The following is a 16,540-nucleotide window of genomic DNA, read 5'->3' as shown; positions in this document are numbered from 1 at the left end:
CAAAAACAAAAGTCCACTGTAGAGGATATGCACACATGGAGCTTTAAAATGACAATGAGGAAACTTCTAGTGAAATGCACTATCAGCAAAAAGCACTCGTTTACAATGTCATGCATATGAGATTAAAAACACTATGATGATGTTAGGTTAAGTGCTGAGCCAAAGACAGAACAACTCACCATATAGTTGGCGATTCGGATCCTTCTACTTCTAGATAATCCGACTTCTCCTCCATTTGAAATTCAGTGAACACCAATGAGATGGTATCCCCCGGGTCAGCCAGGATAGTCCATTTACATTCCCCACTGCTACCCAGTCCTCCAGCGCCAGGGGAGTCCCCGCTGGGGAAATCAAAGCTGGATATGAAGCCACTGGAGCCCCTCAGGGTGCCGCCACACGTGTCCTCCGCTGCCGGGTACCAAAGAGAAAAGCAAAGTGAGGAGTGAAGAGAGTTCAACAAGTGGAAAATTATATCTGTGTTCTAAGATAAATGCAACACTAAGAAAACAAACTGCAGAGAGAAAGTGTTAAAACCACAGTTGTCTAGATCGTGTCCAGCTCTAACACTTTACAACAACGCATTATGTAACAAAAGTGCATTATGTAATAATTAAATACATTTTCACCTCATTATGTAATAATGTCAAATTTTGTAATGATCGGCCTCATTTTGTAAAATAAAAATATTGAAAACATGCTGTAATAAACTTGGATGCGTTTTGTAATAACTTGTTACATATTGCAAAGGTTATTACAAAATGTGGCTGCTGCAGTGTTTTTGAATAAAATGGAACAATGTGTTGCATTATGTAATGATCCACATCAATTATGCCTTAATTAGAAACACCACCCCAACACAAAACATTTCATCTTCATTATAATTATTTTTTAGAATCTAGTAGGCTGTTTCATTGGTCATGCATGAATTAAAAGTGATTTTATTAATTTTAATAGAGAATTTGATGGCAAGCTTAAGACTGAAGTTCCAATAATGAGGTATTACTGACATGAACATGACCCATGCACTGAAATATGCAATGCAATATGGATTAGGTTAATTCTATACTATACTTGGTACCAAGAATGAAAAAAACAACCTAAAACAAATATGAAAAAATATTCATTCCAACAATGTTGTTGTTTTTCAAAAATATTGTGTTGAAAATCTAAATAACTTGTTACATATTACAAAACATATAACAGAATGCGTTCAAGTTTTATTACAAATGCAGTAAATTATCACAAAATGTGGCATTACATAATGCACTATTATTACATAACACATTATTACACATATTCAAGTATTTGTAAATACTGCCAGTGCAATTGAGACATTGTTGACAATCAGATGATTGATCAAATGATTGCCCCCTTTTATTTGACAGTTGAGTGCATGTGGAATCATTGTCGTTTTCCTGCAACATGGTTTCAATGTGAGAGGACAAAGCCTTCATTTTGAAGTATTTCATTAGAATGTCTCATATATATTTCAGGAAAACAAACAAATGGTGATTAACAGGGCTTATAATGCTGTGAAATTGTAAATGTTTCCAATGTGGAGAGCACGACACATCAGCTGCATGTTAATGTGCTCTAATATAGTAGTGGCTGTCTTTCAATCTGCATCTCTTTTCACAGATTTTCCCCGCTCGCTCCCCTCAGATCTCGCCTGTTTGTTTCCGACTCTCCTCCCTATCCCCTTATCGGTTTTATTTTTCTTAAGATTTCTAATGTTGGCAGTGTCTTCAAACTGGCTTCATATAATTCAACTCGCACATGTCATGCTGTGCCAGTTGAAGCCTTTAAAGGATCAATAATGTCGAAATGGCCAGCTTTGACACATTCCTTTGCACTCCATTACACGATTGGTCAAGGAGCAAAGAAACGGAAAAAATCCAGAAAGAGATGAAGAAATAGTAATAATGTGGAGACCAAAGATTGCCATAGCTTTATCGCTGTCTTTTCAGAAAATATCCAAATCACAGAAATTGGTCAAAGACTTTATAGGGAGGTTGACTTTGACATTCTAGCTATGATTCCGATGAAACCGCCACTGAAGACAAGCTTTCATTTGCACTAGGGACTGTTGAAATCAAGGTTTTGTGCTGCCGATAATGATACTGATCATCCGTAAGCGAGATAGGCCGATACCAATACCAACACCAATCACATGTATTAACTGTATAGTTTTTACAATTCATTCATGGTGAGTGCTATTGACAATTTAAGAATATCAACACAATATTTAAACTAGTTCCTTATTCGCTTTTCTTACATAAGCATTGTTTGGGCCAAACAATATGAATGGTACACAATTACAAAACAGAAGCATTACTATCTAACTCATTTGAATCCTTTGGTTTTTGCCTGAAAAGTCGTATGTCCAGTGAATCATTCCCTGAACTTGTAAACATGAACAAAAACAACGAAAAAAATATTTTTAGAAACTAAAAATGTCGAGCTAATCACTGTAGTATCGATTATATATGGACATGTCCGATAATGGCTTTTTGGCCGATATCCGATATTGTCCAACTCTTAATTACCGATTCCGATATCAACCGATACCGGTATATACAGTCGTGGAATTAACACATTATTATGCCTAATTTTGTTGTGATGCCCCGCTGGATGCCAACAAGGTTTTTCAAAATAAATTAACTCAAGTTATGGAAAAAAATGCCAACATGGCACTGCCATATTTATTATTGAAGTCACAAAGTGCATTATTTTTTTTTAACATGCCTCAAAACAGCAGCTTGGAATTTGGGACATGCTCTCTCTGAGAGAGCATGAGGAGGTTCAGGTGGGCGGGGTTGAGGTGTGTGTGTGGGGGGGGGGGGGGGGGGGTTAGGGGGGTGTATATTGTAGCATCCCAGAAGAGTTAGTGCTGCAAGGGGTTCTGGGTATTTGTTGTGTTTATGTTGTGTTACAGTGCAGATGTTCTCCCAAAATGTGTTTGTCATTCTTGTTTGGTGTGGGTTCACAGTGTGGCACATATTTGTAACAGTGTTAAAGTTGTTTATACGGCCACCCTCAGTGTGACTTGTATGGCTGTTGACCAAGTATGCATGGCATTCACTTGTGTGTGTGAAAAGCCTTAGATATTATGTGACTGGGCCGGCACGCAAAGGCAGTGGCATTAAGGTTTATTGGCGCTCTGTACTTCTCTACGTCCGTGTACACAGCTGCGTTTTAAAAAGTCAGAAATGTTACTTTTTGAAACCGATACCGATAATTTCCGATATTACATTTGAAAGCATTTATCGGCCGATAATATCGGACTGCCGATATTATCGGACATCCCTAATTGTATACACAGATCCCACCCTTTGTATTGACATCACCAATTTATGGATCGATCTGCTCTCCTCTTGTGTGTTATGTATTGACAGTGACAATGCTGACACACTAACAGTTGTTATATTATCCTCTCTCTAGACCAGTGGTTCTTAACCTTGTTGGAGGTACCAAACCCCACCAGTTTCATATGCGCATTCACCGAACCCTTCTTTAGTGAAAAATTCAATTATTTTTTTTTTCAAATTCAAGAAAAAGTTATATGTTTTTTTACTGGTGCACAAAATGAACCGTGCATGAACATCACCTTGTTCAAAGAACAAAACCAACACAGTGCATGAACTCACAACAAATTACACACCTTACACACATTACCATGAATCGATTAACGTGGACCCCGATTTAAACACGTTGAAAAACTTATTCGGGTGTTACCGTTTAGTGGTCAATTGTACGGAATGTGTACCGGTACTGTACTGCGTAAACTGTTCTGTTTCATATAATGTATTATCTTCCTTTGCAATCTCCTAGTAAAAGTTCCAATCGATCAATCAAACAACCTGCAAATCAGATGGAAAATTAGAGGGAACATTGTTTGGGGGTATCCATAATACGCCGATAGGGAGAAGTTTTTATTCACACGATAAGTCGGATGTGTCTTTACCTCCGTGGCGGAGGCTCCACCGAACCCCTGAGGCCGACTCACTGAACCCCTAGGGTTCTATCGAACCCAGGTTAAGAACCACTGGCAGCACGGTGGAAGAGGGGTTAGTGCATCTGCCTCACAATACGAAGGTCCTGAGTAGTCTTGGGTTCAATCCCGGGCTCGGGATCTTTCTGTGTGGAGTTTGCATGTTCTCCCCGTGACTGCGTGGGTTCCCTCCGGGTACTCCGGCTTCCTCCCACCTCCAAAGACATGCACCTGGGGATAGGTTGATTGGCAACACTAAATTGGCCCTAGTGTGTGAATGTGAGTGTGAATGTTGTCTGTCTATCTGTGTTGGCCCTGCGATGAGGTGGCGACTTGTCCAGGGTGTACCCCGCCTTCCGCCCGATTGTAGCTGAGATAGGCTCCAGCGCCCCCCGCGACCCCAAAAGGGAATAAGCGGTAGAAAATGGATGGATGCTCTAGACTCTTATTAATCTACTTGTTCATTTCCTGTTCATAACTGTTTACTTCCTGCCATAATGTGGTTCTATCTACACTTAAAGTTTATTAATCACTTATTTCTTGGTGTATTTTAAAGATTGCTAAGCGGTTACATTAGCAATTACCATGACGGCTCATGGCTTGCTTTCAGAGTGTAACATGTTTGGCCTCGTCTTCCAGTGATAATAATACCTGATAATGATACAGAGAAATGGCCGAAATGGAGTTGATTATTATTAGCTGAGAAGAGTGGCTCCACAATATGTATGGAGACACAATTAGTTGCTAGCCACTTGTCAGCTGAGGGACTACAATAAAGAGGGTCATTCAGAGGAGATTCACATAATTGTTTTAGTTACAGTAGGAAAGGGATTCTTATGGGCCCATTCCTGGGTGGATCTTGTGTGTGTGTGTTTGTGGTGGTGGGTTAATCATTTTGCAATGCAGTCAGCTGAAAATGATGAAAAGCCCCACTCTACATCGCAACTGACGCTGTGGCCAAAGTTGTAATTGCCACAGAAGACACGTGTATTGTTTACACGTGTGTACAGTTTTGAATGTTATAATTTTATCAATATCATACATGTAGTGGAGGGGTATGATGGTCATATATAACGGTTTAACCCTAACCCTAACCCTAACCCAAAAAACATTCAGTGGTTACATTTGATTTATTACACACTACATAACATAATAGAGCTAAAGTAAATACATTTTTAAAAATCCCCCCTCACTGAGCTAAATTGATTAGTACTGTATTTCACGGACACTTAAACAATGTCAGTTAGTAACCTAGTTAAGGGCTGATATTTATGCTGCTTTGTGTCACAAGCTGTCATCAACATGAGCATTCCATCTTAAGGATGAAATTGAACTATATTGATCTATCCACACATAAAGGGAAAGTCAATTGCACGCATGCTAATGCACGCACACACGTGGCACGTTGAATCCAGAGCAGTTTTAGGTCTATGTTCTAGACTGGGGACGGTGTGGCGAAGTTGGTGGAGTGGTCGTGCCAGCAACCTGAGGGTTCCTGGTTCGATCCCCAGCTTCTACCACCCTAGTCACGTCCGTTGTGTCCTTGAGCAAGACACTTCACCCTTGCTCCTGGTGGGTCGTGGTTAGTGCCTTGCACGGCAGCTCCCGCTATCAGTGTGTGAATGTGTGTGTGAATGGGTGAATGTGGAAATGGTGTCAAAGCGCTTTGAGTACCTTGAAGGTAGAAAAGCGCTATACAAATATAACCCATTTACCATTTCTACTTACAACTAGGACAGGGAGCCTTACTGCTTGATTATATACTGTACCCTTTTGGAAGAGGCATAAGCTGATGAGATGACCAACAACTGAATGTAACTGTGTTAAGTCTCTGAAAATGCTACGGGTGCACAATAAATACACTATATTGCCAAAAGTATTTGGCCACCTGCCTTTATTCACATATGAACTTGAAATACCATCCCATTCCTAACCCATTGGGTTAAAAATGATGTCAGTCCACCTTTTGCAGCTATTTAAGCTTCAACTCTTCTGGGAAGGCTGTCTGCAGGGTTGCGGAGTGTGTTTATAGGAATTGTCTAGCTTTCTTTCAAAAGCGCACTGGTGAGGTCACACACTGATGTTGGTCGAGAAGTTCTCGTTCTAATTCATCCCAAAGGTGTTCTATGGGGTTCAGGTTAGGATTCTGTGCAGGCCAGTCAGGTTCATCAACAACAGACTGTCATCCATGTCTTTATGGACCTTGCTTTGTGCACTGGTACACAGTCATGTTGGAAGAGGAAGGGGCCCGCTCCAAACTGTTCCCACAAGGTTGGGAGCATGTAATTGTCCAACATGTTTTGGTATCCTGGAGCATTCTAAGTTCCTTTCACTGGAACTCAGGGTCCAAGCCCAACTCCTGAAAAACAACCCCACACCATAATTCCTCCTCCACCAAATTTCACACTCGGCACAATGCAGTCCTAAATGTACCGTTCTCCTGGCAATCTCCAAACCCAGACTCGTCCATCAAATTGCCAGATGGAAAAGTGTGATTCATCAGTCCAGAGAAGGAGTCTCCACTGCTCCAGAGTCCGGTGGTGACGTGCTTTACACCACTGCGTCCGACGCTTTGCATTGGACTTGGTGATGTATGGCTTAGATGCAGCTGAAAACCCATTCCATGAAGCTCTCTGCGTACTGTACGTGGGCTAATTGGAAGGTCACATGAAGTTTGGAGCTCTGTAGCAACTGACTGTGCAGAAAGTTGGCAACCTCTTTGCAGTATGCGCTTCAGCATCCGCGAACCCCTCTCTGTCAGTTTACGTGGCCTACCACATGGTGGCTGAGTTGCTGTTGTTGTTCTTCCAGTTTCTTATAATAAAGCCGACAGTTGACTTTGGAATATTTAGGTGCGAGGAAATTTCACGACTGGATTTGTTGCACAGGTGGCATCCTATGACAGTTCCACGCTGGAAATCACTGAGCTCCTCAAAGCGGCCCATTCTTTCACAAATGTTTGTAGAAAGAGTCTCCATTCCTAAGTGCTTGATTTTATACACCTGTGGCCGGGCCAAGTGATTACGACACCTGATTCTGATCATTTGGATGGGTGGCTAAATACTCTTGGCAATATACTGTATCTGAGAGATAATTATAGGAGGAATTATTACTTCATACCAAAAAAATCCCTCCCCAAAAAAAACACTCTAAGGCGATATTACCCGTATTGTAGAGAAGTTAAAATGAACAAATAAACCACTCCGCTCCCCTCCCTGTGCCGTGTTGTAAACGACCTGTCGAAGACTTCCCCTGAGCTTATTGTAAACAAACATGGCGTCGATTTTGTGGGACTTCATCACTGTTTCAGAGGAAGACTTTTTCTGTGCTAATTACATTTCACGAGGCGGAAAAAAAACCATCAAGCTTCAACACTTCAAACCTGATCGACCACCTGATACATCAGCATTGCTACGACGTTGTTTTGAAAGCCTATAAAGAGGTCTGCTGCTGCAAAGCCAGCCACAACGAAAGGTGTGCACAAACTACAGTTCAATCTAAATTTAAAAAAATAATACTGTATATAGTGCAGCTGGGATAGGCTCCAGCACCCCAGCGGTAGAAAATGGATGGATATAATGAAGTTATCGGTATTGGTATTTGTCTTGAGAAGCATTAAAGGGGAACAGCACTTTTTTGGGGGGAATTTTGCCTATCGTTCACAATCATTATGAGAGACAATAACAAATAGATCTTTTTTTTTTATTAGGATTGTAAAGATAATTAAAAATGTTTGAAAGATGTGGCTAAAGGGAGCCACCACTGTAGCCTTCAAAACCCTCCATCAAAGTTTTATATACACACTGCAAGTATATGTACATAATGTAGTAACAGACACATTCATAACGATATGTAATATGTACAATATTTGCCATAATTTGATCATTTCCGAAGCGGACTTCTTCTGCACGTTGATTTTAGCGCACGTCCGACTTCCAATGTCTTCCTACTTCCGGATACAAAACACTTATGTGTTCTAATCATGGCAAACATGGTAACAGACAACAAAGAGGCCTATTTTTGGACAAATGAGGATTCACAACTTTATACTTTTTGAAGCTGATTGAACAAAGGATTAACTGATGCTTCTCGCAGTGAGCACGAAGAAGAGGGTGAAATATTGGAGCAGACGGAAAACGAGAGAGTGAAGTAAAATCGACTCGAAGCTGCAAATGTGGAATTTGGAGACAAGCTATTTTGACATAAATGACGTGCTTAACCCAAATAAACCAGAAAAAAAATTCCCTGGCCAGCTGAACCAAAGAGACAACTGTCCATCGAGTGAGTCACACTTCATACCGATCATGTTACATGCAGCACGTCATGCGTGTATCATGACAGACAGCATATGCTGTATAGCTAGCTGTGTACAAACAAAACATGAAATATGGGCTAATACTTTACAGATACTGTAATATGATTGTTCATATTCTTCAGTCAGTACAGATTGGTGTTCTATGGCAGTGTTGTGCATTACAAACTCAAACGCGTTCCGTGCTGGCGTAGAAGCTAGTTTATCCCTTGCCGTAGTTAGGTTTAATGATGTCAGTGGCCTAGTGGTTAGAGTGTCTGCCCTGAAATCGGTAGGTCGTGAGTTCAAACCCCGACCGAGTCATACCAAAAACTTTAAAAATGGGACCCATTACCTCCCTGCTTGGCACTCAGCATCAAGGGTTGGAATTGGGGGTTGAATCACCAAAAATGATTCTCGGGCGCGGCCACCGCTGCTGCTCACTGCTACCCTCACCTCCCAGGGAGTGATCAAGGGTGATGGGTCAAATGCAGAGATTAATTTCGCCACACCTAGTGTGTGTGTGTGTGTGACAATCATTGGTACTTTAACTTTAACTTTAATGGCTAATACCAAAGCACGCCCATGTGTTACAACGCTAGAAAGAGAGTTCCTCAGTGTTCGCTCTTACAATAACAACTTCGCTACAGTTTGGTTATTATACAGGTTACAGAACGTAAATTAAGTATTGTTGACAGTTTTTGAATGCATTTTTAAAGTGATTTAGAGGTAGAATTGATTGCTCCCATTAGCTGCATTGTTAGCTACCTCAAACGAGCTGATTTTTACATGTTAGAATGCAAAAAAAAAAAAAAAAACCTTTGTCTTTTTGTCTTTCATAATGATTGTGAACGATAGGCAAAATTCCAGAAAAGGTTCCCCTTTAAGTTTCCTGTATCGGTATCAGGTTAAAAGAAAAACCTTGTGCATACCTAAACAATATACGGTACATCCCAGTGAATTGCTTGCATTTTTTTTTTTTTTTTTTAATCACAGACTGAGCAGTCTTGTTAAAATGTTACAAACTGAGTTAAAAATCTTAACTCAGAAATTGTATTAAGCAGATGTTAAATCTAACCTCATTTTATTAATTGTTTTTGATATCCAGGTGATTGTATGCACAATGCTGGTACTAGCAACTTTTCCAAGAGTATACAGAGAAATACATTAATATAAATGCATTAAATATTGCACAAATTGTTTTTTACTGTTGTACCTCGTTTTACTGTTGAACCTTGTTTTTTAATGACTACTGCTGCAAACCAAATTGCCCCTAGGGGACAATAAAGATTTTCTAAGTCTAAGTCTAAGTCAAATTATCTATAAATGCAGATTAAATTCTGATTTTATTTTGACCGCACATGCTCCATTAACTTCCAGGGGCTGTTTGCAACTTCCTCATGGTTACATTTTGCAAAGCAAAAAAATAAAACAAAAACACCACCGACGAGCTTATGTTGCCATTTAGTGGTTTAACCGCACACATTCGTTTTACAATTGTCTGTATTTTCACAATTATTAAATTTATGTAATACAATTTTTTACCGGCCCGAATAAAATTATTGTTTACGGCAGTCACTCACCCTGTCTGACATACAGTCCAAAAGAAGCAACAAACAATTTGCAGTCCTATTGTTGTTATAATAGAATATGCATTCAATGACAGCAAACACCAGCTATCCAAATTGATATATCAATCAATAACCTTTATTTAACCAGGTAAAAAAATTGAGATTTAAATCTATTTTCCAATATAATTACCTAACAACACCCAAAGCTAATGCGCGTGCACTCGGATTGGATGTTACAAATGTTACAATTTTCCAGGCCAACAAAGCAAGTATACCTTTATAGAAAACACTTAAACATAAAGTACAGCTCCACTTTTCCAAAATGCGCTTTGCCAAACTAATGCCACTGATTATCATTAGCAATTTTACATGGCGATTTCAACGCCTCAAAATTTGATCATGAAAACACCAATTACGTTACAATCAAACTGAAAGTACGATACTTACAATATAAATACCTTTCGGGGCGCAACATAAGACAAGACTAGCACATTCATGGCAAAGACTACTTCCTCGGCAACACACTACTGTGGTCTCTACACTACTGCCATCTAACGTCTTGGAATTGCAACTGTATGTAAAATCTCCACTATAACACTTGCAAATGAGACTCAGAAGTGTGTTAAGTAAACACGATGTAACTGAAAGGCACAGTTATCATAATCAGATCATTTTTTCATTTTATCATAAAACAATTAACATTTTTAACACGACGCAAAAGTACTGAAAATTGGTAGCATTACGTTTGCATGTTGTTACGTCATTAAGTCGTAGAAGCCGTAAGAGGGTGGGATATACTGTGTGAAATACATTGGCAAGTTAGCGCACTCCAGGTATCTGTGTAAAAGTTGCATAAGAGCCTCTTTAAATTTGATGGCTGGAGGCAGTGATCAAGTCAGTGCATACACCAGTGTAAGATGAGTGCATTAAAAATATGTACACTCACGTAGTGGGAAGCATGACAGAAAATAATTCACAACCACTGGTATAACTCAACATTCAAAACAAAAATGTTGTCTGCTTAGTCACATACCTAAAAAAAAATAGTTGGAGGGATACAGCTCTGCTACCTGACTGCTGTCCAAGTGCTCTTGAGAAAGGCACCAACCTACCCTGGACATCTCTGAGCTCTTTGCACACCTGCAAGTGTGTGCAGTAGTTCTTTGGGTGGTTTAATACATTTGTTTTAAGTATATTTGGTGTAAAATACATTTTTTAAATATATTTGATTCGTTGCGTTGATGCATGAGCCGAAGTGAACCAGAACACACCAGATTTCACTTATAATTGTACCAAGACCACAAAGGTTTGTTTTGCTTTTCTGAACAGCACTTATTATTACAGTTTAAGTCGGGAGGCAGCAATCCGCGACTCTCGAGACGCATGCGGCTCTTTAGTGCCACCCTAGTGGCTCCCTGGAGCATTTTTTTTTTTAATTATTGAAAATTGAAAAAGATGGGGGAAACATTTTGTTTTTGTTTTAGTTTGTTTTTTGTTTGAGCACAAACATGACACAAACCTTCCCAATTGTTAGAAAGCCCACTGCTTTATATGTTGGTGTGTATGCTTCACTTAGGAGAGTATTTGGTGGACATCGGTTTGTCCTACTAATTTTGGCGGTTCTTGAACTCACCATAGTGTGGACTGTGACGCAACAGTTTGTTTACATGTAAAATCTTCCACTCCTTCTTTTTCTCATTTTGGCCACCAAAAGTTTTATGCTGTGCGTGAATGCACAAAAGTGCGCTTTGTTGATGTTATTGACTTGTTGTGCTAATCAAGCATATTTGGTCAATGCATGACTGCAAGCTAATCCATGCTAACATGCTATTTAGGCTAGCTGTATGTATGTATTGCATCATTATGCCTTGTTTGTAGGTATATTTGTATTTGTTTATAATTTAGTTATGCATGTCTCATGACACATTATTTGTATGTAATATTGGCTACATTTCAGATAGTTATTTGTGTGCCATGCTGTTCCAGACCACAGCAAACGTTACCCAGCTTGCAACGATTGTAATACATTTAATAAAAGAAGACAGCCTGCCGTTTCCTTTAACTTGGACACACACATCTATACCTTTGGCTATTAAAAGCCAATAACTTCCAGGCGTTATCTCACCTTCTGAGTAGCCTCTGATTTACTAATGGTTTCTAAAGTTGTAAAAATGTGTTTATGCTCTTTCAACGTTTTGGGTTGCCGACCCCTGGTTTAAGGAAACCTCCAAATGCTTCTATTAAAAATGAGTGCCCTCAAATTATTAATTTTTTGATCAGATAAATCACACTTTTGAATTTCGATTGATCATGATTAATCACAGGTTGTTACATATTTGCATAGTTGCATATTTTAAATTAACCTACCGTATTTTTCAGAGTATAAGTCGCACCTGCCGAAAATGCATAATAAAGAAGGAAAAAAACATATATAAATCGCACTGAAACTATGAAAAAAACTGCGACTTATAGTCCGAAAAATACGGTAATTAAAAAAACAATATCTGGACAGAAATGCAATTTTTTGACATAGCGTCATGCAAGAACATTTAAAAAAATGTTTTACTTACTTGTACCATATTTTCCGCACTATAAGGCGCACCGGATTATAAGGCACACCTTCAATGAATGGCATATTTCAAAACTTTGTTCATATATAAGGTGCACCTATGCATCCATTAGATGGAGCTGCGCTAAAGGGAATGTCAACAAAACAGTCAGATAGGTCAGCCAAACTTTATTAATAGATTACAAACCAGCGTTCTGACAACTCTGTTCACTCCCAAAATGAATAAACAGCTGTTTTATTATTTTCCCGAGGTAAAGTCAGTGACGTGGTGTTTTGTTTATCTTTTAACAACAGCGCAAGGTATAACATGTAGTGCAACATTTATATCACATAGTGGAGGGGAGCTTTTCCCTGATTCAATAAACACGTAAAAAAGTGATACTGTTACGGTAAATCAAACGTTAGTGCAATCACAATATAGTAACACTCGAAATAGTGCAGAGCAATAACAATATCAATAACTCAACGTTGCTCAAACGTTAATGTCACACAACACAACACACAAAATAAACATGTAAAGCTCACTTTATTAAGTTATTCCTCATCCACGAATCCCTCGAATAATTCTTCTTCAGTGTCCGAATTAAACAGTTGGGCAAATACGGCATCCAACATGCCCGGCTCCGTCTCGTCGAAGTCGTCATTAATCGAGTCAGTGTCGCTGCTGCTCTATTCTCGTGTTCTACTGCGTGCCTGACCGTCTTAAGTTTAAACTCTGCGTCGTAAGCGTGTCTCTTAATAGGAGCCATTTTGGGGTCTTTACATAAACAAACAAATGGAAGACAAAACGGCACAGTTCTTCTTCTTACCGTAGAAGAATAAGTTCTTCTTCTACGGTAAGCAGCCGCCCCCATAGAAGAAGAAGAAGCGCGCGGTGCATGCTGGGGTATATGACTGGGGGAAAATTAAGTTGGCGGCTGCTTACCGTAGTTGCGAGACCTAAACTTTATGAAAATGAATTTTAGGTTTGTTGTGGCTCAATATTGGTCCATATATAAAGCGCACCGGATTATAAGGCGCACTGTGTTATGATCCGCTGCCCGGATCATATTCTGTTTATGCTTTCAAGTCACTTGTGTTTTCAGCACCTCTTGAGTTTGTTTGTTTCTGTTGCCATGACGGTAGATTACAGTCACCTGCCTCTGGTTAGTGTTCCGGACGCGCACCTGTTGCCCGGGCACTAATCAGAGGGCTATTTAGTTTATGCGCTGGCCTCACTCGGTCTGTTGGTCTTGTTTGCTCCCATGCAATAAGTTACGCTCTTGGTTACGCTCATAGTCTGCATTTTGTTATTAGCATCTTTTGGCTACCCTTTTGTTTTCTGTGCCGTGGGCACCGCGCAGCATATTTTGTGCTGCAACTAAAATAAATAATGTATTCTCACCTGCAAGCCGCTTCTTGACATCCCTCTGCATCGTGAAAAGACGACCTCCGGCATCACAATGCCACGCAAGCGTAACACACTGTCAGCTTTTGACAAAATTGGAGGTTTTTAGGTGCGCCTTATAGTGCGGAAAATACGGTACGTCATTTATTTGCTCAAAGTTTGATTACAGCTTTATCTAAAGTACCATCGGGATGTATTTTGAAGTACAATTCATCACTCATCCTTGCACATATGCATTGACCACATCACTGACCGCATAACAATGTGCGCTGCCTTTCAGGTAACCATCCACACACGATTAGATAAAGGAGGAGTAAAACTACAATGTGTGTTTAAATTGCGTATGTACATGAATAATGTAATATTTTTTGTGATTAATCACATGAGTTAAAGGCCTACTGAAATGCGATTTTCTTATTTAAACGGGGATAGCAGGTCCATTCTATGTGTCATACTTGATCATTTCGCGATATTGCCATATTTTTGCTGAAAGGATTTAGTAGAGAACATCGACGATAAAGTTCGCAACTTTTGGTCGCTGATAAAAAAGCCTTGCCTGTACTGGAAGTAGCAGACGATATGCGCGTGACATCACAGGTTGTGGAGCTCCTCGCCTCCGCACATTGTTTACAATCATGGCCACCAGCTGTGAGAGCGATTTGGACCGAGAAAGCGACGATTTCCCCATTAATTTGAGCGAGGATGAAAGATTTGTGGATGAGGAAAGTGAGAGTGAAGGACTAGAGGGCAGTGGGAGCGATTCAGATAGGGAAAATGCTGTGAGAGGCGGGTGGGACCTGATATTCAGCTGGGAATGACTAAAACAGTAAATAAACACAAGACATATATATACTCTATTAGCCACAACACAACCAGACTTATATTTAATATGCCACAAATTAATCCCGCATAACAAACACCTCCCCCCTCCTGTCCATATAACCCGCCAATACAACTCAAACACCTGCACAACACACTCAATCCCACAGCCCAAAGTACCGTTCACCTTCCCAAAGTTCATACAGCACATATATTTCCCCAAAGTCCCCAAAGTTACGTACGTGACATGCACATAGCGGCACGCACGTACGGGCAAGCGATCAAATGTTTGGAAGCCACAGCTGCATGCGTACTCACGGTACCGCGTCTGCGTATCCAACTCAAAGTCCTCCTGGTAAGAGTCTCTGTTTTCCCAGTTCTCCACAGGCCACTGGTAAAGCTTGACTGTCATCTTTCGGGAATGTAAACAATGAAACACCGGCTGTGTTATCCGGCACAACAGTCAGGGGGTGCATTCTACGGCGGGGGTGCGTTATCCGGCAACACAGATGTCCAGAATACTGTGGAATTTGGCGATGAAAACAGACGACTTAATAGCTGGCCACCATGCTGTCCCAAAATGTCCTCTACAATCTGTGACGTCACGCGCAGGCGTCATCATACCGAGACGTTTTCAGCAGGATATTTCGCACGAAATTTAAAATTGCACTTTAGTAAGCTAACCCGGCCGTATTGGCATGTGTTGCAATGTTAAGATGTCATCATTGATATATAAACTATCAGACCGCGTGGTCGGTAGTAGTGGGTTTCAGTAGGCCTTTAACTCATTTTTGACAACACTAAAAATAGCTATCATAAAATGGAATGACAAAAATGTGGACATAACTTAAGCAAGTTGGGTATTTCTCTATTAGTTTTAATGACAACCATCCTTCCGAATCAAATAGATATATGGATAGAATCTTCGGGGGAAAATTCAGTTTTGTTTTGTTGTTTTTTTTGTTTGTTTTTAGATAGAATCACTTGCAAAATCCAGAACCATGGCACGGTGCTAACAGCTGGACCTGTATGCCAAGAGACTTTTCAACATAAGTTTAACATACTGTAGTGTAGACAAGTCTCTAACTGATTTAAGATCAATTAAAGAAAGTTATGTCTTCTACCAGAGTGACAGTAGCCATGCTCATTCATCAAACGTATTAGGAGCTGTAGCACAGTAGTTGTAAAAGAGAATTAGGTGCTTGGGAATAATTGCTGTACAGGCGCAGCGAGACATGTTTCTTCGAGGTTTCTTTGAAAAGCAGCTACGGTGCAGTTAATCATGAGCCAGCAAGCTGCAGCACAAAAATGTTTCCCACAATTTGAAAATTTTGAAACGGCTTCGCTTGGATAATTCCCTAAAGGTTGCATAATTCGTAAATATTGAACGTTGTTTTGCTGGGATGCATGGCAAGGTATGGAGTGCAGTTTGCCAAGGAGGTTTAGTGAAATAAAACTGGCACTGAATGTGCTCCTGAGGAAATCATTAGAGCATGCTCTGGATTTAAAGACAAAGAAGGATCTCTCTCTTTTAAAAGTGGAGGCAGTAGGGAGGAAAAGATGGTGAGGATTAGAACTGCTTTAGCTGAGCTCATTTACATCCCCACCATCAGTAATCTAATACTACTTGAGGAGAGATTAATCCTCTCTCCCCTTGACTTTGATAAGATATATAACACTTGTCTTCCTACATAGAATTTTTCACCCTGATGGTTAGGAGGAACATGTACTTAATTTTCAGTATCACCAAAGGGTTTCTTTTCTTTGCAATAATCCCTATGTCTACATTAAATCCTTCGTTTACTTGGCAGCAAGACATTTTAAATATTTGGTTAAGAAATTAAAATACCTATGACTAAGTTATATTTATTAGGGGAAGAATATTTGTACTATCGATCTATCTTATGATTTT

General features: G+C 39.9%; 1 protein-coding gene across 2 annotated transcripts in view; it reads right to left on the bottom strand.

Annotated features, from left to right (window-relative positions):
- Positions 1-16,540, bottom strand: part of LOC133597770 (CUB and sushi domain-containing protein 3-like) — a 589,433-nt gene that overhangs the window by 406,645 nt on the left and 166,248 nt on the right. For both annotated transcript variants that reach the window (XM_061950753.2, XM_061950761.2), the window contains exon 5: positions 180-408. In XM_061950753.2, coding sequence (XP_061806737.1) covers positions 180-408 — 229 coding nt within the window. The remainder of the gene's footprint in view (positions 1-179; positions 409-16,540) is intronic.

Source organism: Nerophis lumbriciformis, linkage group LG04, assembly GCF_033978685.3.
Source record: "Nerophis lumbriciformis linkage group LG04, RoL_Nlum_v2.1, whole genome shotgun sequence".
NCBI lineage: Eukaryota > Metazoa > Chordata > Actinopteri > Syngnathiformes > Syngnathidae > Nerophis > Nerophis lumbriciformis.
This window is presented reverse-complemented; position numbering and strand designations above follow the sequence as displayed.